At 39.9% G+C, this 20,186-nt stretch overlaps 1 protein-coding gene across 1 annotated transcript in view; it reads left to right on the top strand.

The window, feature by feature from the left end:
• Positions 1-1,105: 1,105 nt before the first annotated feature.
• Positions 1,106-20,186, top strand: part of RAB10 (RAB10, member RAS oncogene family) — an 89,800-nt gene continuing 70,719 nt past the window's right edge. The window contains exon 1 of the mRNA XM_006880616.1: positions 1,106-1,323. Coding sequence (XP_006880678.1) covers positions 1,197-1,323 — 127 coding nt within the window. The 5' untranslated portion in view covers positions 1,106-1,196. The remainder of the gene's footprint in view (positions 1,324-20,186) is intronic.

Raw genomic sequence — 20,186 nt, 5'->3', positions numbered from 1 at the left:
CAGGACCGAACCTTCTACTCCGCGGGGAGGTTCTCTTCTCGCCCAGGAAGTCCGATTACATCACTCTTCTATGAGCAGCAGGGCCAGTATTTCCATTTCAAATTTCTGCTCTCAGAACAGCGGCTGTGGTTCCTTATGTAAAACCCAGACGGAGCTCTAAAGATTCCATTGTCAAGCCTACCCGGTGAAGGAGGGCACTCCAAGGATGCGTCTCATTTAGCCAGAAAGGCTATTAAACAACCCTGGATGCGACCCTCTTCTCGCTGACGAGCTACCCCTACACAGCACTTGGACACCGAGACCCTGGTTTCCCAGGATCAGGATTCTAACCAAGCTGTCTGGAGGGAGACTCCGAGAAGGGCGGGAGGGAGCAAGGGGCTACCCACTCGTGCTGCGCCTGCGCAGTCTCCAGGCAGCGTCTACCCGCAGGGCGTGCTCGTAACGCCGCGCACCCTATCAAGCGGCTGCAGGGAGCGCGCCGGCGACCTCGCCCTCTCTCTCTCGCCTCTCCCCTCTCGGCTCTCCGCTTGGTTTAAGACAGAGGCTGGGAAACCCGAGCACTCCACCCTCCGCCCCCGAGAGTCCCACACCCTCTTGCGCGCGTGCGCAGAGGCGGACCGCAGGGTGAGGGCGAGAGGGAAGGGCGGGCGTACGTCCTTGCGTGCGTCTCAGGCAGCGCGCACGCCGGCGTGAGAGGGCACGGGGAAAAGGTGGCTCTGGCCGGGCGGTACGGCTTCCTGTGGCTATGTAGCTGAGCTGTCGGCTCTGGGGCTTCCTTCGCTGCCGTCGCCGCGTTCTAGCGCGGGGCCTGCTGCTCAGGAGAGAGACCGTCCTCACCCACGCCTCGCTCCTTCGACGGCAGAGCTTGCCCGCCCGCCCGTGGGAGCGTCCCGGCCGAGCAGCCCTGAAGGGGGAGGGGAGGCCATTTTGTCCCGACTGACTCCCCGGAACCGGGCGGAGCGCTGGGAGAGGCTGCGGAGCTGCAGTCACCGCCCTCGGAGGCACCGGACTCTGCCACCGTCGGGGGTACCTCGACGAGGCCTTTCTTAGGTCGCCTGCGCCCTCTCGAACCCCCTTTCACCCCCCCCACGCCTCCCCGGTCTTCCGGCCTGAGAACGCCGGAGAGGAGTTGGCCGTAGTGAGAGGGACCGATCCCCTGGGGCCGCCGGCGGCGAGAGCCTGAACCGCTCCTCCCAATGGCGAAGAAGACGTACGACCTGCTTTTCAAGCTGCTCCTGATCGGGGACTCGGGAGTGGGGAAGACCTGCGTCCTTTTTCGTTTTTCGGATGATGCCTTCAATACCACCTTTATCTCCACCATAGGTAAGACCTGTGGGAGGATGATGCACGGGCTCCGTGGCTGCAAACCTTTCTGTTCACTCCAGACATCTTGCCTCCCGCAATATACGCCTTTGTTTCAGTGATTCCGATTCCAGGCGACAGACCCAAGTTACTGTTTGAATCGGCGATGGGCTCACCGGGGCGGGGTCTGCCCGTGCTTGCCATCCGCTCTCTTGATATCAAGTCAGCCACTCCACTCGGTGCCTGCTGTTTCCAGGACAGCCAGCATTTAGCAACGTTCCAGAACCTGGGCTTGGTTTGGGTTTTGTGTGTGCGATTTCTTTTTTTTTTTTTTTTAAAGCTTTCTCTCTATTTGTTAGGAGTTACCCCACGTATGATCTTGGTGAAGGGGGTGTGTGTTTTAGTGGTCGGATTGAAGCTGTTCTTGATCATCTGGGTTAAGGCCTGAATTCATATTTGGGGCAGATTCCATATGGCTTTAACTTTGAGTAAACTTGAAGGTTTGCGTGAAGAATCATGAAAGCAAATTAGAAGGGGGGAAGCGAGTTGCCCCGCGTTGACTAATCCATTGATGTGTCAAACAATTGGAGGCTTTTGGTGCTTGGGGTGGGACGCTGGCATGCTGGCCTCGCCGTGCCATCGAGACGGCCACAGAAGCAGGAATCTAAGGGAGGTGGTCAGGTTTTGTTCTCAAACCCCATTCAACTTCTCCCTTAGCGCTAGAATCTACGGGAAAGTGTTTTGCCTGGCATAGCCCTGATTACTTCTAATGTACTTTTACCTCATGTTTCGGAATTACTTAGCGTGGAAATAAGAGCTAATTAATCAAGATTGACCTTTGAAATCAGTTTCCTGTTTAGGAAAAGAAAAGGGAAGGTTCTAGGAAAGTCCCTTTAACAATGGCTGGGAGATTTTGTGGCATCAACACGAATTGTCCTGAATGAATTGGCGGTGAAACCCATTTCTTTACCCCCCATACACATACAAAGTGAATTTCATAAAGGACCCATTGTCATTTGGGAGTTTTGTCATTTGGAAATTCATATTCAAACTCTGTCGTTTGGAGACCAGAAGTGGGCATTGTGACAAGAATGCAATTAAACCTATTTTAAGTGTAACTAATTTTATAAAGTGTTTAGAATTAGCAGTAGTCTTCTTTGAACTTTGTGAACTGTCAGAATTAAGCTGCTGGAGTCTTTGAATTCTGAGAATTGTCAAGAACTGATTTCAAATTAAAACATTGATATTGATTTGTTGTAGTCTTATGACATCAGGAGCTTAATTAATTTTCATATGAAACAAATTATATTCAAATTAAGTTGGACAAGTGGTGGTTTTAATCTTGATTTTACTTTTATTGGGAGATATACTCTTAGATTGTCATAAACTTCACGAAACTTAGAACTTATTCTCTGACTTGGGTTAGGGCTTCCTAACAGAGTTTGCTTTCACTATTCCGCTTTTAGCTGTATCTAGGTTGGTCAGGTGGTTAGATTATCAAGCAAATATTTATTGAGAACCTAATACTAGGCACTGCTTCAGCACTGGGAGTTAGTGGCATTGCCTTGAAGAAAAATCTCAGAGTGTGGAAAGTGCTACAAAAGGGGAATAAAGGAGGAGTGACTTGCATGGAGAAAATGTTTACGATAAAGCCTCCAGAAGAGATAGGAATTGGGCCAGAGGGATGAGAATAGATATTTTTGGAAATGAGGCATTGAACAAACCTGTATAATAAGATGATGGATTTAGCTAATTCATGTGGTCACTGTGCCTTTGAGAGGGTGGAGATAGAAAGTAGAAAGCCAAGTGCAAACTCCAGCCACTCTATAAACTTTTTGTCGTGGTTGCAATATCCTTAAGTAAAACTCAGTTCCTGTAATAATGGCATAATCTTTTTGGTTAGTTACATTATTGGGGAAATGTGTGGTGGGTTTGGAAACACCTAGACTGGCATTTAGTTCCACAGGTTGTAGCTGTGGTACTTTGTAACAAGTTGCTTAACCGTTGTGTCTCAATTTGTTCTTTAAATAGGGTTGATAATAAACTCAAAGCCCCACTCTCTGTCCAGTCAGTTCTGAGTATTGGTGACCCTCTGTCAATTTTCTGAAGCTGTAGCTCACTGGGAGAGGAGACTGCTTATTTTTTTACCCTATGAAATGGATTATGGATTTGAACTGCTGACATTCCCGTTAGCAGCCCAATACTTAATGCATTACACTACCAAATATGGTGCTTGTGAAGTGTGGTAAAGCATGGCATTAGGCACATAGATGAGCACAGACAGTGCCTGTTAACCATATACAGAATTTGTGACTTTTCTGCTGAAGTGTAGTAGAACAAGCTGCTTTATGGATTGAATGCCCTGTATACGTTTCTTGATGTGTATAGGCATCCACTGTTACTGCTTTGCTAAACAATTTAATATTAGACCCTGAAATTTTTATAAAAGTTCTGATACAAAAATGTTTGATATAATAAACTAAGGTAAGTAGAAGAATTAAGATTTAAGTATAAAATTCTTAAAAGTAAGCTGGAACACATTGCATATATTAACTATGCACCAGGTTAACCCAGTGTTGTCCAAAAGAAATATAATGCAAACTGTGTCATTTAAAACTTATTAGTGGCCATATTAAGAAAAGTTAATAAATTAATTTTAATATATTTTAACGAAAAACATCTAAAATATTAGACATTTTAAAAAATAAGGAATAGCTTGTAATCTCTTTTTCTGGTGTATATTTTATATTTACCAATCACCTCTATTTAGCTTAGCTACATATGGCTGGTGACTACTATATGAGATAATTGTTGTTGAGTTTCATAGTGACCCTATGTACGACAGCCCTAAACCCTGCTCTAGTGTCAGTCTCACTGTCTCTGACAGTTACCCTCAAATACCCCAGTCACTGAATCAATCCACTTCATAGAGGGTCTTCCTCTCCTGTGTAGTCCCTTCATCCTCCCAAGCATGACTTGCTTCTCCAAGGACCGGTCCATCCTTGCAACATGTCCAAAGTATTTCAGATGAAGCCTCAGAATCCTTGCCTTCAAGGAACAGCCTGGTTTAATCTTCTCTAGGATAAACCTGTTTGTTTTCTTAGCAGTCCATGGTATAACCAGTACTCTTCTCCAGCACCACAGCTCAAAGGCATCAATTCTCCTTCCATCCTCCCTAGTCATTCTCCAGCTCTCTGATGCATAGCAAATGATTGCAAAGACCGACCTGTATCAGGCACACCTTAGTCTCCAGAGTGACACCATTGTTCTTCAGTACTTTGGAGTACTTTGGAGAGTGCCTAACAGCATATTTTCCCATCGCAATGTGTCTTTTCATTTCCTTGCTGCTGGTGCCAAGATTGTTGACTATGGAGCCAAGCAAACTAAAGCTGTTAATAATCTCAACTTCTTCACCATCCATCCTGATGCTGTCAGTTGGTCCAATGGTTAGAATCTTTGTCTTCTTGATATTGAGCCTCAATCCATATTGAAGGCTGCAGACCTGACTCTCTGCAGCAAGTGCTCCAGGTCCTCCTCAGTTTCAGCAAGCAGGGCTGTGTCATCTGCATAACGCAGATTGTTGATGAATCTTTCTCCAATCCTGATGCCACACTTCCCTCATGCAGCCCAGCCTCCTGGATAATCTGTTCTGCATATAGGTTGAAAAGGTATGGAGAGAGGACACATCCCTGGCGTACACCCAATACATATGTAAATAGTTCTTTGTAGTTGCTACCAGCTGGTTAATATGCAGATAGTAGAAATACTTAGAATCCATATTATTTTCAGACTATTTTATCATTTGACTAGGTATTTTATATTGAAATGAGTCTAGATGAATTTCTTAGTGTAAATGATACTGAAATGTGTGAGTTTTTCTTTGAAAATAAAGCATTTTGCAGGTGTTCAGAAGAGCCAAATGCATGAGACAGGCCCACATTTGAAGAGCGGTTTAGTTTGCTTATTTATTGGATTCTTTGAAGAAGTAGTTTTTGTGCACTTTATGGTTCTACTTTCAAGTGTTTATTTGTTGTTAATGTTAGTTGCTGTTAGATTAATTTTCAGTCCTGGAACACCGTGAGTACAGAATAAAATGGCACTCTCTAGGGTTTTCAAGGCTGTGACATTTTGGAAATAGATTATAGGCCTGTCTTCCAGGGTGCCTCTCAGTGAGTTCTGACCTCCACTATTTTAACCAGTAGTCAAATGCTTAATCAATTTTGCTACCCAGAGACTCCAGAGTGCTATATTTAAATATTTTTCTTAACACTTTCAGTTTCCACTTCTATATCAGAAATTATGCTACAGTCTTCCACTTGCAGAGCAGCTAGTAGTCTTGAACTGTAGACCTTTCAGTTGGCAGTTGATCACTTTAAACACTTGTGCCACCAGATGGTTTTAACAACCTATAAAAACTGTCATTTAATGAGTGCAGTCAGTCCACTAATAGTGCAGAATGGTGCTTGTGTAATACAGGATTAGTTTTAGTTTTGATATTTTATTTTTCATCCATTCTGAGAGTTATGTGAAGTAGGTTGGAATCAGATTTTGTTTAGTGTTATTAGCTATTGATAATTTGAAAAGTGGTTACTGAAAAAAAATATTTGGTGTTTAGTTGAGCATATTTCAGTAGTTGCCTTGACCCTGACCACCTTGGGGGTATGAGCTAAAGAAATAGGCTTGTTCCCAAAGCACAAATTATTGTTGTTGTGTGCTGTTGAGTCAGAACTGACTCATAGCTTACCCTCCAGTGGATTTTCAGAGGCAGTAAGTCACATTGGAGGGAGACTACCCAACTTTCTCCTAGCAAGTGCATTTGAACCACTTGCCTTTGGGATTACAGTTTAGCTAGTGCACCTAGCCACCAGATTCAACTGGCCATGCTGCCTTATGATGGCCACTCATCCTCTATCTACTCCAGGTTTAGAACCGGAGTCCCTGGGATTCATGCAGGAAATTAAACTGGGAAAGCTGCTGTTGCCCAGGAGGGAAATATTTTTATTGTCTGAGTGCTTTTGTTAATCTGTGGACAATTAGGATGCTACTACTGACCTACATTTAGGAATCAGTTGATTAACATGAGCTTAACCTGTTGTATATGGAAAGGCTACTCGTTGCAGAAATGAATTAAAACGTTTGTCAAATGGGTCTGGGTTGGGCTGTGATATGCAGGTAGCACTGTGTATTACAGAAATGCCAATACTCCCAAGGAATTTCTTTCATTTGAGCATGTACTTTAAAATAGAATAAAAACGATCTAACACTTGACCTGCCTCTCAAGAGCATTTTTTCCACAGATTGCCCACCACTGTTCTAAGTGATGGCTACTGTTAATGCGTGGTCAGTGAGTCAAAGGGATCCCTTGTGGTGCTCTCCCATGCTTTTAGTTTTCTTTGTCTGTCTTTATGGAGTTCTGGCCTACTGGGTAAGGGGTTGCACTGCCAGTCCACAGGCAAGTGGTTTGAATCCGCATGCTGCTCTGCAGGACAATGATAGGCAGTCTCCTGTGTGATTTACAGTCTCTGAAAACTCATTAGAGGGTCAGCTATGCATTGGTTCCAGTTCAGCAGCAGTGGAGAGAGAGAGTGTGTGTCTGTCTTTAAGGAGCTGTCATTACAGTCAGTCATTACAGCACTTGGCTGTGGACAAGAAGTTCAGCAATTTGAACACATGAGGTATTTCTCATGATATAGATGTGGCGGGGGCTTCTGTAGTGATTTGTTGTTGTTGTGTACCATTGGGTTAGAACCAACCCATAGCTGACTCTCCACAGGGTTTTCAGAGACAGTAAATCACACAGGGAGAGAGGTTGCTCATTGTTCTCCTGAAGAGCATCTGGTGGATTCAAACTGCCAACATTTGGGATTGCAGTGAAGGTTCTTACCACTGGGCTACCACCAGCCTTGGAAACCCTGGAGGATAATTCTGCTCTGTTCTGTAGTATTGTGTGTCAGAATGGACGTGATGGCAGCTGGTTTGGTTTGGTCTGTACTTTTTGGTATTAAAGACAGAGCTGTCTTTCTGTTATGTTTATCAATATCTATCTCCTTGGGATGTTAGAATCACAGAATGTTAGTATTGGGTAGAATCCAACAAAAGAAGGGAACTGAAACTGGTTAAATGAAAGCAGTCTACTTTCTTTTTTCTTTTTCTTTTTTTTTTTTTTAGCTTATTGTGATTTGAGTACAGGTTCACAAAGCAAATTGTTTTTTTCAAGAATTCCAACATAGTTTAGTAAAATGAATTGAAGCAAAGAACTTTGGAAAGATAATATAGCTAATTACAGAAGTTTTTACTAAAACCTAGGTAAACTCCTGTTCGTGGCCTTGATTTTCCTGTTGAGAGTTTATCTTTCCTTGTTTTGTTTGAAAATGTTTAATAATGGAATAGTTTGAAAAGTACATAATAATCATGGAAAAATGGAATTTTATGATTTATTTATTTATTTGCAGGGAGAAATATTTTAGCACCAAATATGAAGGGGTTTTATTCTTTACAAAATACATCAGTGTCTATAATGTTAGGAATAATTCTTTTCTTCACAAGAATTATGATATATAGTGATATGTCAGGCATGGCAAAGGAAAAAAATGCTTAATTGGTTTGTAAAAGAGAAAGAATGGTTGGAGAAGTACTGACAACCTGTTTGAGCGTGTAGCTGTACAAAATTGCTTGGTCAGTGCTGTGTTAGCAGCTGTGATGAACCAAGAAGTGAGGTTTGTTGAATGTGGCTTTCTAGATGAGAGATTATTATTTAGTACAAAATATGGATGTGTGACAAAAGAAATCACCATGTGGAAGCTGCTTTTAGCAATAATTAAGTCATGAAAAATTAGAAGGAGCTACAAGGATTGTTTAGGTTAACAGAGCATTGTGTGAACCCGTAAGATTTTGTTCCTCCTAAGTAGATAAATAAGTTGTTTTGGTGGCCAAGTAGTAAATAAATAAATAATTGGGCTGAAAGAATAAATTCTTTTCAATTTGAATATGAGAAAAGATATTTGAAAAGAGGGTTAGAATGAAATTCTGATGAAAACTTAAAGGGTTTTTTGAGATGGAGGGGGCAGAAAGTGTCTTAAAGACAGTGCTGTGTATTTGGGATTGCACACAAAATGAGTGCTTGATGTTTTAGTCTTCTTTCCAGAAAGATGATAGTATGTTTTTAAGGAAAATTGCAACTGGTGATAAAATACTATGTTTCCAGTATGACCCAGAAACAGAACATTTAAGTGTAAGACATTAGAAAATGGAAAAACTACTATTCTGGAGAGACAGAAGAGTACAGTGTATCAAAATCAGAACAGAGGAAGGACAATGTTGATTTGTTTCTTTACTATCAATAGCTGTGCTTATGTACTTTTAAATATATCTTTTAGCAATAATTGTACATTCACATGCTTTTACAAGAGATAATAAAGAAATCCTTGTACGCTTTCCTGAGCTTTCTCCATTTGGTCACATTTTACTAGTGTGTTTGAATTGTGGTGTTGGAGAAGAGTATAATATATCTCATGACGGCCAAAAGAACAAGCAAGTCTGCCTTGGAGGAAGTGTAACCATGGTGCTCCTTAGAGACAAAGATGGTGAAATGTCATCTCACATACTTTGGGCATGTTGTCAAGAGGGACCAGGTCCTGAAAAAGACATCATCCTGAGAAGGGTGGAGAGTCAAGAGAAAGGAGCCAAACTCTGAAGAAGAATTGACACTGTGACTGTAGCAATGGGCTCAAGTGTTTCAGAGATGGTGAGGATGGCATAAGATAGGGCAAGGTTCAGATTTGTTGTTTATAAGCTTGTCATGAATTGTATTCAACTTGAGGATGCCCAATGACAGTAGGTATTAAGGAAGTTGTGGTGGCTTAGTGGTAAGGAATTCTGGTGATTAAGTGGCTGGTGCTGTCAACCCAAAGAATTGTGATTTAACACGTTGCCGTACATGATGACAAAATGTGTTTCTAAGCACGATCTTCAATTTAAAAGTGTGCGACAAGGTTAAATCCACCAGCTTCTCCTTGAGAGAAAGATGTGGAGTCTCCTCCTGTGTGATTTACAGCTAAAAGAAAGCCTGATAGAAGGTCAGTTATGAATGATGTCAAAGAACAGCAACAGTAGTGTTAGTGGCATCTCATTGTGATTTTGATTTACGTTGTCCCATTGAGTAATGATATTAAGCCTTTTTTTTTTCTCTTTTCATGTGTTTATTCAGAGCACGGTTCAAAATTAGGAAAGGAGTGTATCAGGGATGCATCCTGTCTCCGTATCTTGTCAGTTTATGTGCGGAACAGATCATTTGGGAGGCTGGGCTTGATGAGAAATGTGGCAGCAGTATTAGAGGTAGATTTATCAATAACCTGTTTTACGCAGATGACACAGCCTTACTTGCCGAAACTGAGGAGGACATGAAGCGTTTGCTGCGGGTCAAGGACTGCAGTCTTCAGTATAGATTGCAGCTCAGCATCAGGAAGACAAAGATTCTCACCACTGGGCCTATTAGCAACACCGTGAAAGATGAAGAGACTGAGCTTGTTAACAGTTACAGCTTACTCGGCTCCATAGTCGTCATTCTTGGCACCAGTAGTCAGGAAATGAAAAGATGAATTGCATTGGGGCAGTCTGCTGTCAGCAGCCTCTCCAAAGTGCAGTGAGTAATGTTGTCAGTCTAGGGACTAAGGTGTACTCTTCACAGTTACTTGTTAGGCATCAGAGACTGGACAATGTCTAGGAATGACAGAAGAATTATTGATGCCTTTGATTTGTGGTACCAGAGAAGAGGCTTGAACATACCATGGGCTGCCAAGAGAACAAACAAGTCTGTCTTGGAGAGGGTAAAACCAAGTTTTACTTGGAGGCAAGGATTTTGAAGCTCCGTCTTACTTTGGTCATGTGGCCAGGAAGGACTAGTCCTTGAAGAGGGACATTATGCTTGGAAGAGTGGAGGGACAGTGCAGGAGAGGATTAGACAGATTGACACAGTAAATGGGGTAATGAAGGAAGGGTGTCAAAGACAGTGAGATGGAGCAGGGTTCAGAGCTATTGAGCATAGGGTCGCTATGAGTTTAGTTTAATATTGAGACTGTACCGCAGACCAAACACACAAACCATTTTGAAAATTAGCACATGTGAATCAGTACTACTGATTGTTTGTTTTTTTTTTTACCGATTGTTTCATGTTTATTTCTGATTGTATTTTTTAAATTGCATTCTTAACCTTCCTTTTCCGAATATCTCGTTCCTGTTAATGTAAAGCCACTGCTTCCTAAACTTAGTATCTAAACTTTTTAGTTGTTATTGTCAGTTTGATCTCTTACTGATCTTAAAAGAGCACAGAGTGTAAAGCAGGCATTATTATTAATAAAGCCCAACTGTTGTTTAGTTTAAGAAACACTTTTGGTTTAAGAGTTAAAGGTGTTCTCTGGGCAGTAGTTGCAGGGGGTTCATCAAACCTCAGTAAACAGAAAGACTAGGTTCCATCAAGGTTTGACATTTTTTTTCTGTACTCCACCCCCATCTGGTTATAATTCTATAAAATTGTTATCAAAATGTTCAGTGGTGGCAGATGGGTATCATCCAGTTCTTCTGGTCTCGTGGCAGAGGAGGCTGTTGTTCATGGAGGCAGTTAGTCACAGGTCGATTTCCTCTTCCTAATTGCGACTATCCTTTCTTTGTTGTTCCAAGTGAATAGAGCATAATTGTACCATGTTTGGCTGCTGAGTTGTAAGAATTCTTTGTTTTGGATATTAAGCCTTTATCAGATAAATGGTTACCATGTTTTTTTATCACATTTTGTAGGCTGCCCTTTTCACTTTTTTGAGCATGTTCTTTTATGCATAAAGGTTTGCTATTTTCCTGAAGTCCGGTGTATTTTTCCCCCTTTGCTTTTGCTTTTGTGTCCTAAGAACCAATTACCAGATAAAAAGTTCTGAAGATTTATCCCTATGTGTTCTTCTGAGAGTTTCTTAGCTTGTTTATGTGCTTGGAGTTAATTTTTATGAACAGTTCCACTTCACAGTTTTGCATATAGAAATGCAGTTGTCCCAGCGCCATTTAATAATGGGCTATTTCCCCCATAGAATATTGGCACATTTGATGCCATCATTCTGATTTCTTATCTCTTTATTTGTGGCTTAGTTTGTATGTGGCAGGTTTTAGGTTTCCCCTTGCTCCCTTAATGCCTGGTAACATATTTCACAATGGTGTCCCTTATAGAATCTTTATAAATCCTTTATGTTGGGTACTTGCTTTTACCTTTTCAGGCCCTTAAATTCATAATAGTTTCTTTGTATTTTCTTCACTTTAGTTTCTCTTTTCTCCGTAACTTGATATTTTACTTCTATGTGCATTATGTAGTATCTCTACTTTTCCACTTTAGTTACTAATTCTTTTTGGTAGATTTCCTTGACTTTCTCTTACAACTTTTCTATTGAGGATTTTCTTGTGTCTGTCGTATTTTTCATTTTTAATAACTTTTCCTTGCTTTCTGTTATGTCTCTGCTGTATGATTTTTTTAGATACCCCTTGTTTGAAGCATCTTTTCTTCTACAAGAATAGCTTACTTGACATTTTCATGCTTTTCTTCATCTTTGTATTGATCTGTGTTCTGTTTTAAAGGCTTTCCTCAAATGATTATTTGATATCTACATTCATAATTAAGATAGGATCATTTTAAAAAAATATAAGTGCTACAAACTAAGGTAAGACTTTGAATTTATGGGTTTTATTATAGAACAGTGGAACAGAGCTGATTTTTTTTCACTGGAAAAACAGTCGAAGTATTAGTGTGGTGTGGGCATTGTTTCTGGAGTCATTCCATTTCTCCAGAAAAAAGACTCCCGATTTCCTGCTTTTAGGGCGGTGAGTTTGCAGACAGGATTGTTGTTAGGAGTTCAACTCGTAGCAATCCCTTGAACAAAAGACCTGAACCCTGTTCTATCCCTGTGCCATCCTTGCACTTTTTTAAAATTTATTTTTTTTTATCCTTACACTTCTTGACACACAAGATCCACTGTGGCAGTCACTCTGTCACTCCACTTGGTTCAGCGTCTTCCACTCCTTTGCTACCCTCCACTCTTTCCAGAGTCATGTTCCTCTCCTAGGAATAAGCATGCCTGAAGTATGTAAGGCAAAGCTTTATCATTCTTGCCTCCAAAGAATTCTTGCCTCCGGCTGCACATTCTCCAAGACATAATCTGGGTTTTTTTTTTTTGGCGGTCCATGAGATGGATGTTCAGTACTCTTCTCCAATACAACAGCTCAAAGGCCACAGTTCTTTTTCTGTCATGCTTATTTGTTGTCCAGCTCTCATACATAGCAAGTGATGGGTAAGACCATAGCCTGAATCAGACTGGGATAGCTATATTGAATCTGAACATCTAAATGAATTGAGGTGGATGAGTGGAGTGTTAGTTTTAGTTTCATTATTGGTACTGTTGAGTGGAACTGACTTGACACTACAGCGGATTTTTCAGAGGCAAGATTTTCACTAAGGAAGAAATTGCCTACAAAGCATTTGATAGGTTCAAAGCATGTACGTCTGGGTTGGCAGCACAACTCTACCATGAAGCTACCAGAACTTCCTTTTTTGTGCTTAGTCCTTATTGTTTTCCTTGGGTGTACAAGTGGTTGCATGATTGACTAGTCACTTAAAGATTGGTGATTTGAACCTACCCAGAAGTGCCTTAGAAAAGTCTTGGTTATCTGCTTTCAAAAAGGTTACAGTTTGAAAATCTTTGTGGAGTGTAGTTTTATTTTGTTCACATGGAGTTACCATGAGTTGGAATTTACCTGATAGCAGCTTGTTTTGATTTTGTCTTAAATAAATATCCCTGCATTCCCTTAAGCCTGGTGTTGCTAAATTCAAAGTTTCTATTTGAGATCTTCCAGAGAGTGACCTTTTAAAGACCTGCTCAGATTTGAGGACTGGAAATGTCTGGCTGTGTGAGAATGGAGTCTTGGTTCAAGTTAATTTCTTTCTTTTTTATTTTTTTTAATTAATTTTAATGAAAGTTTAAGGAGACTTTGGATTTCCAGTCATTCATTGTTGTGCTTTTCTCCATGCCCACCCCTCCCCCCAATTTGCTCTTTTCTTTGAAAAGTAAAATTCTTTAATTGTTATATATTCCCTCCCCCTAAGTCCACTCCACTATGCAGCCTTCATTCTGGACTCCTGTCATAACAATAATACCTAATCATATATCCCTTTTAAACAGTTCTCTCCCTCATCTGTTTGAATGCAGTATACATTATATTTTTTTTTTCAGTATACATTATTTAGTCCATCTTTCTCGGTCTTCCTCCCAACCCCTGTCAGTCCTCTTTTATAACAGTGGTATTTGTTCTTTTGTGACTGAGATATTTCACTCAGCATAGTGTCCTCCAGGGTCACCCATTTTGTATAATATTTCATTAGTTCCTTGTTTTTCAATGCAGCATAGTATTCCATTATATGAACATACTAGAGCTTCTCTAGCCATTCGTTTGTTGATGGACACTTGGGTTGTTTCCAACTCTTTGCTATTGTGAACAAAGTCAAAATAAACATAGGTGTGCATATATCTGCTTGGGTGACAGTTATGGTTTCTTTAGGGTATGCTCCCAGTAGTGGAATTCCTGGGTCAAATGGAATTTCTATTTGCAACTTTTTGAGAAAGCATCATACTGCCTTCCATAGTGGTTGCACCATTTTACACTCCCATTAACAGTGAATAACGGTTCCACTTTCTCCACAACCTCTCCAGCATTTGTTGTTTGAAGTTAATTTCTTTTAACAGGTCCCCACATTATTTAGCCTTGTTGGTACCTGGTACTTCCTATTGCTAAGTCTTCAGGGTTTAGGATGAATTGTCTTGCATTGACTTGCTTCTCATAGTATCTTTGTCACCAGAGTTTGAGGTTATTGTAAACTTAGTATCTTCATATATTTTTAGAGTTATAAATAGATTTTCATTGAAATGAAATTGTAATTTCTTGTTTTCTTTTTTATCCTTATACTTTTTTTTTAATTTTTTTATTATTTTATTATTTTTTGTGTGTGAGTGTACCATCAAATCAGATCTGACTGGTACAGGATCCTTATACTTCTTGACACAAAAGAGTCCACTGTGGCAGTCACTGTGAGCAACAGATATGAACCCTGTCCTATCTTGTGCCATCTTCACACTCTTGGACCCCCTTTAGCCCATTGCTGCAGTCACTGTGCCAGTCAGTCTTGTGCTGACACAGTGACTGCAGCACTAACAGCATGCCCAGTGTATGGTGAGATGAAGCTTCACCATCCTTGCCTCCAGGGAGTACTCTGGCTGCACTTTCTCTAAGACATACACATTTTGGGGTTTTTTTGGCAGTTCATGGTATATTCGATACTCTTCTCCAACACCACAGTTCAAAGGTGTCAATTCTTCTATCATCCTAATTCATTGTCAAGCTCTCAGATGCATAGCAGGTGATTAAAAAGACCATGGCTTGGATCAAACACACTTTAGTCTTTTAAGCTGACATCATTGTTCTTCAGTATTTTAGATAGCTCCCTGGCAGCAGACCCATCTATATTTGGCTTAAAAATTTGAGTCATAAGGATAATTTCCATTCAAAAAGTGATTAAGGGCTGTAATCTTATGTAGTCCACCTATTTTTCTAACATCAGCAAGCCTCATCATTTTTATGGTTTTGAGTTTTGTTGTATATTTTTCTCATTCTGTTAAGGACTTTCAGTTGTAACACATTTCAGAGTAGCCAGCAGTGATGGCCAGGTATCATCTAGTGTTCTGGTTTCAAGGTCATGAGGACTGAAGTTCATGTGGTCCATTTGTCCTTTATACTAATCTTTGATTTTCCCCTCTTGCTCCAATTCTTTGCTCAGAAGGGAGAGTGTTGTATCTTTAGTTAACCTCTTTCCAGTTAAAACTCTAGTCCTGTTTGTCTTTTCCTAAGGATGACTAGTCACCCTCTGGTGATGCAGTGCTGAGGTGCAAAGCTGCTACCCAAGAGTATAGTTTGAACCCAGCTGCCCCAAGGGAGAAAGACAAGGCAGGCTGCTCCTTAGATGTTACAGCCTTGGAAATCCTGGGGGGAAGTTCTACTCTGTCCTGTGGGGTTACTGTGCATGGTAATAGATTCCATATATAAGTTTTAATATGTTACTAATCGTATTTTTTTTCTTCTCAATTTTTTTATTATTAATTTTAACGGAAATTTACAGACTTTGGATTTCCGCTCATTCATTGTTGCATTTTTCTCCCTGCCCACCTTCTCCCCCAGTTCACTCTTCTCTTTGAAAAGTAAAAGAAAATTGTTTCACTGTTTTATAGTCCCTCCCCCCACCCCCAGGTCCACTCCACTATGCAGCCTTCATTCTGGACTCCTGTCATGACAGTAATACCTAATCACATATCCCTTTTAAACAGTTTTCTCCCTCATCTGTTTCAATGAAGTATACATTATTTATCTCATCTTTCCCATTCTCCCCCCAACCCCGATATCAGTCCCATTCTATATAACAGTGGCACTATGCAGTATTTGTCCTTTTGTGACTGAGATATTTTACTCAGCATAATGTCCTCCAGGGTCACTCATTTTGAATATTTCATGTGTTCCTTGTTTTTCAATGCAGCGCAGTATTCCATTGTGTGAATATACCACAGCTTCTCTATCCACTTGTTTGTTGATGGGCACTTGGGTTGTTTCCAACTCCTTGCTATTGTGAACAAAGCCACGATCAGCATGGGTGTGCATATGTCTGCTTGGTTGGCAGTTATGGTCTCTTTGGGGTATATTCCCAGTAGTGTAATTGCTAGGTCAAATGGTATTTCTATTTGCAGCTCTTTGAGAAAGCACCATACTGCCTTCCACAGTGGTTGCACCATTTTACGCTTCCACCAACAGTGAATAAGGGTTCCAGTTTCTCCACAACCTCGCCAGCATTTGTTGCTTGCTGTTCTGTTAAATTTTGCTATTCTGACTGGTTGATATCTCAAAGCTGTTTTGAGTCTTATTTTTTTAAAGGTTTCTGTCTTCCTTAAATTTGACATTAACTATTAAGCAAAGATTTTTAAAATTTATTGATGTCTTTAATGTGTGGAAATATACGTCTCATACTAAGTGGTTAAGAGTGCTGCTGCTGTTTTTGTGTGATCAAGTAGCCTCTGACTCATAGTAACCCTAAGTGATGGAGGAGGACAGGCTCATAGAGGTCCCTGTGCTGTCATCTTTATAGGGGGATAGCACCTCCTGCAGAGTGGCTGGTGGATTCCACTCACAAATCTTCCAGTTAGCAGCCAAGTGTTAAATCAGGGCACCTTAAAGAGTACAGTAGAAATTAAATATCAAGTCATGAAGGGTATTTAAAAGCATTTAATTTTTAAATACTCCAAGCTGCAGAAGAGTTAAGCACATTGTAATAGTGTTAAATCTTTCCTCTAGATTCACCAATTCTTAAAGTTTTGCTATACTTGCTGTTATATTTCTCAAGGGGTTTTGATTACGTTACAGTGTCTGATTGAAAACAAATTAAGATTCTTTTTTTTCCAAATTAAGATTCTTACATTATAGTGAATGCAATACTTTGTTAAAAAAAACTCAACAAGCTCTAACCCCATGTATTCACCATTATGTAAAGAAACGAATTTAGTTTTGCAAAAATGTACCGGCCACCACTTAATAAACACTAGGAATGCAGTACGGAAAAGTACATAGTTGAGTGCCCTTCTAGTTTTAAAACTAGTGGGAAAAGAAAAGGTTTGCATTACTGCAGATACTAAGCTTTTTCATTACCTTGATGTTAGGCTCGTTTTTAATAATTTTGCTGCTCTTTTAATATACTTAATGTGGTAGTGAATTCTGGTGGCCTAATAGGGAATTGCACTGCTAACACTAAGGCAGGAGATTTTAATCCACTGGCTTATCCAAGGAGGGAAATGGGTAAGCTCCCTCCTGTGTGTTTTATAGTTCTGAAAATCTGTTGATGGTCAAGCTGTGAGTTGGTTCTAGCTTGACTTTACATAACAACAGCAATATCTAGGGAGCTCTGGCAGCCAGTTCATAGGTGATTGTCCTCTTAACTCGGAAACTGTCTACCTCTCTGGTAGGTCCATTTCACCAGTTGCTTCACCGGAAAGATGGACAATCTCCTGTTTTGTAATTTATAACCTCAGAAACCCAATGGAGGATTATGAGTTGGTTCCCATTCAGTGACAGTGAGAGTGTGACGGAATGCACTTGTCTCATCTTTCAAGTTGCTTTTGTCAGTTTGTTCTCATATAGGTAAACAGGAGGCGATTTTTCATGGAGGCAGTTATGTATTCCTCCTCCTATACCTGACTCTTGCCGTTCGAGGTAAACAGAGAACAACTTTTGTGCCTTTGTAAGGACCCCATGTGCTACAGAACATACTAGGAGGTAGAATAGAAGCCCTGTACAAGTTATTAGGCCAGTTAACTGGGATGTATCATGAAACCATGATCCTAAACCTCTAAACAAAGGAAGTAAATCCCGAGAGGTATCTGGTTGTAGATAAGCAGCCCTAGCAGCTACTCTTTCTCTTTGTCAGACCTGTAAGTGTACCTAACCCTCTCTTTATGTTTTGTTTTCTCGTCTTTATTTGTAGTTAGTGTAATTCAAGAAAGAAGTTCAGTTTGAGATGGCCAGTTTACTAACATCATACTTATCTAGAGATTAGTCTTCCATCAGTCTCAGAATATAATTTAGACTCTAAATAAATACATGAGGAAATCTCATAACTCTTAGTGTTTTACTAATTTTTATTTTTAATTCTGTGTTTTAAGCCCAAAGCAGTTGAAAAACAGCAGGCTTTTGTAGTGATGCCAGTAACATGTCTAGCTAGTGGAAATGATGCCAGCTAGTCCAGGGAGGTGCTTACTGAAATTTAAGTCTTGAAAACCTTTACTGAAGAAGGTAATACAACTTTCAGTATGGCTTACACCACAACATAAAACAAAAATCCTCACAACTGAACCAGTAAACACCAGCATGATCAATTAAAAAATAATTGAAGTTGTCAAGGATTTAATTTTACTTGGATCTGCAATCAGCACCCATGGAAGAAAGCAGTCAGTAAATCAAATGATGTGTTACATCAGGCTAATATGCTGCCAAGGGCTTTAAAGTGCAGATGAACAAAGATATCACTAAAATGCACCTGACCCAAGCCATCGTAGATTCCATTGCTTCATGTAGATGTGAAAATTGGACAGTGAATGAGGAAGATTGAAGATAATGCCTTTCAATATGTAGTGGTGGTGGTGGTGTTTAGATGCCATCAAGCGGACCATGACTCCTAGTGACCCTGTGAACAACAGATCTGACCTTTGTCCTGCCTTCCACATTCCTCATAATCTCTGATACTCTCTAGAGCATTGTTACAGTTACAAGTGTCAAAAGAGATATAATAAAAAATGCAGCTTTAAGTGCTTTAAATGTAATCAGTTTAACTTTTGTGGAATACTTTTTCTCTAAAAATGCTAGATAAATTATTGTAAAATAATAAAAGTGAGTTGTAATAGTCAAAGGATACATTTAAAGATTGAAGTTAGTGAGAATGTAAAATTTGAGAGAGTAAAGAGCATTGAAAAGTAAAATTGTTAGGCTGGATAAGGTGAATATAGGATTTACAGTTTCTCAGGAATTAAAATTTTTGGAAGCTTATACTTTGAAATGTGAACGAACTGGCTTTTGGTCTAAATAAAAAGCTTTTCCATACTCAGTGATACACTTGAAGAAGGAATTATCTATAGTAAACATATTAAAGATGTACGAATATCAAAGTTATAAACAGTATCTTGGTGAAAGTGCTTATGCTTAACTTTTTAAGACTGATTTTAAAGAGTTCAGACATGCTTTAAACGTAATATATCTTCCTCAAAAGATCAGAAGTCAGAATTTGGCAGTTTGTTTCTCTGTAAGTATTTGTTTTACTTCTGTAAAATATGTCTGAAAATACAATAGTAATACATGATATATAGATGAGTGTAGATTAAGCATTCTGTGACTTGATACCTTTTTCGAACTACACTCTTAGAGCAAGCGAGTGAGCATACTGAAGGGACTAACAGTAATTTCAATGTTAACCTGATTAAGTCTAGTCTAATAAAGTTTTAGACAGCAATATCATTAACCAAGTCATCCTATTGTTACCCCTTTTTACATTTTTCTTAAAAAAATTCCTTTATTAAGATTTTTTATGTATAGTTACCACAGATTATTAAACTCTCCCCCTTCTTAATACAAGACATTTTAAACCTTTTTAAATCTTACACATACATTGTTGTTGTTGTTTGGTGCTGTCAAGTATTCATAGCCACCTTATGAACAATAGATCTAAACTCTCTCCTCTCCTGGGCCATCTTCATCAACTCTGACATACTTGAACCCATTGCTGCTGTCACTCTGCCAATCTATCGTGTAGATGGTCTTCCTCTCCTTTGCTGACCCTCCACTTTTCTAGGCATTATGTCCTTTTCCAAGAAATAGCCTCTCTTAACAATATACCCAGAGTATGTGAGATGAAGCTTTACCATCCATGCCTCCAAGAAAATAGTCTGACTGTGCTTTATCGAAGACATACCTGTTCGTTCTTTTTTTGTAGTCCATAGGATATTCAGTAGTCTCCTTCAGCACCACAGCTCAAAGGCATCAATTATTCTTCAGTTATTCCTTCTCATTGTCAGCTCTCAGATTCAGACAAATAATTGAAATGACCATGGCCTGAATCCAGTGCACCTTAGTCTTTAAACTGATGTTATTGCTCCTTACTGAGCTGATTTAGATGTTTCTCTCAAAGGTTATGCTGTTAGCAGGCATTTGTTTTAAATCATTTGTGATATTTTTTATATATGTGTGTGTGGGGGTGTGTGTGTGTGTATATATATATATAT

The sequence above is a fragment of the Elephantulus edwardii genome, unplaced genomic scaffold (genome assembly GCF_000299155.1).
Source record: "Elephantulus edwardii isolate Elephantulus edwardi_28Jun2011 unplaced genomic scaffold, EleEdw1.0 scaffold00009, whole genome shotgun sequence".
Taxonomy (NCBI): domain Eukaryota; kingdom Metazoa; phylum Chordata; class Mammalia; order Macroscelidea; family Macroscelididae; genus Elephantulus; species Elephantulus edwardii.
The sequence above is the reverse complement of the archived record's forward strand: the minus strand, read 5'-3'. Positions and strand labels throughout refer to the sequence as shown.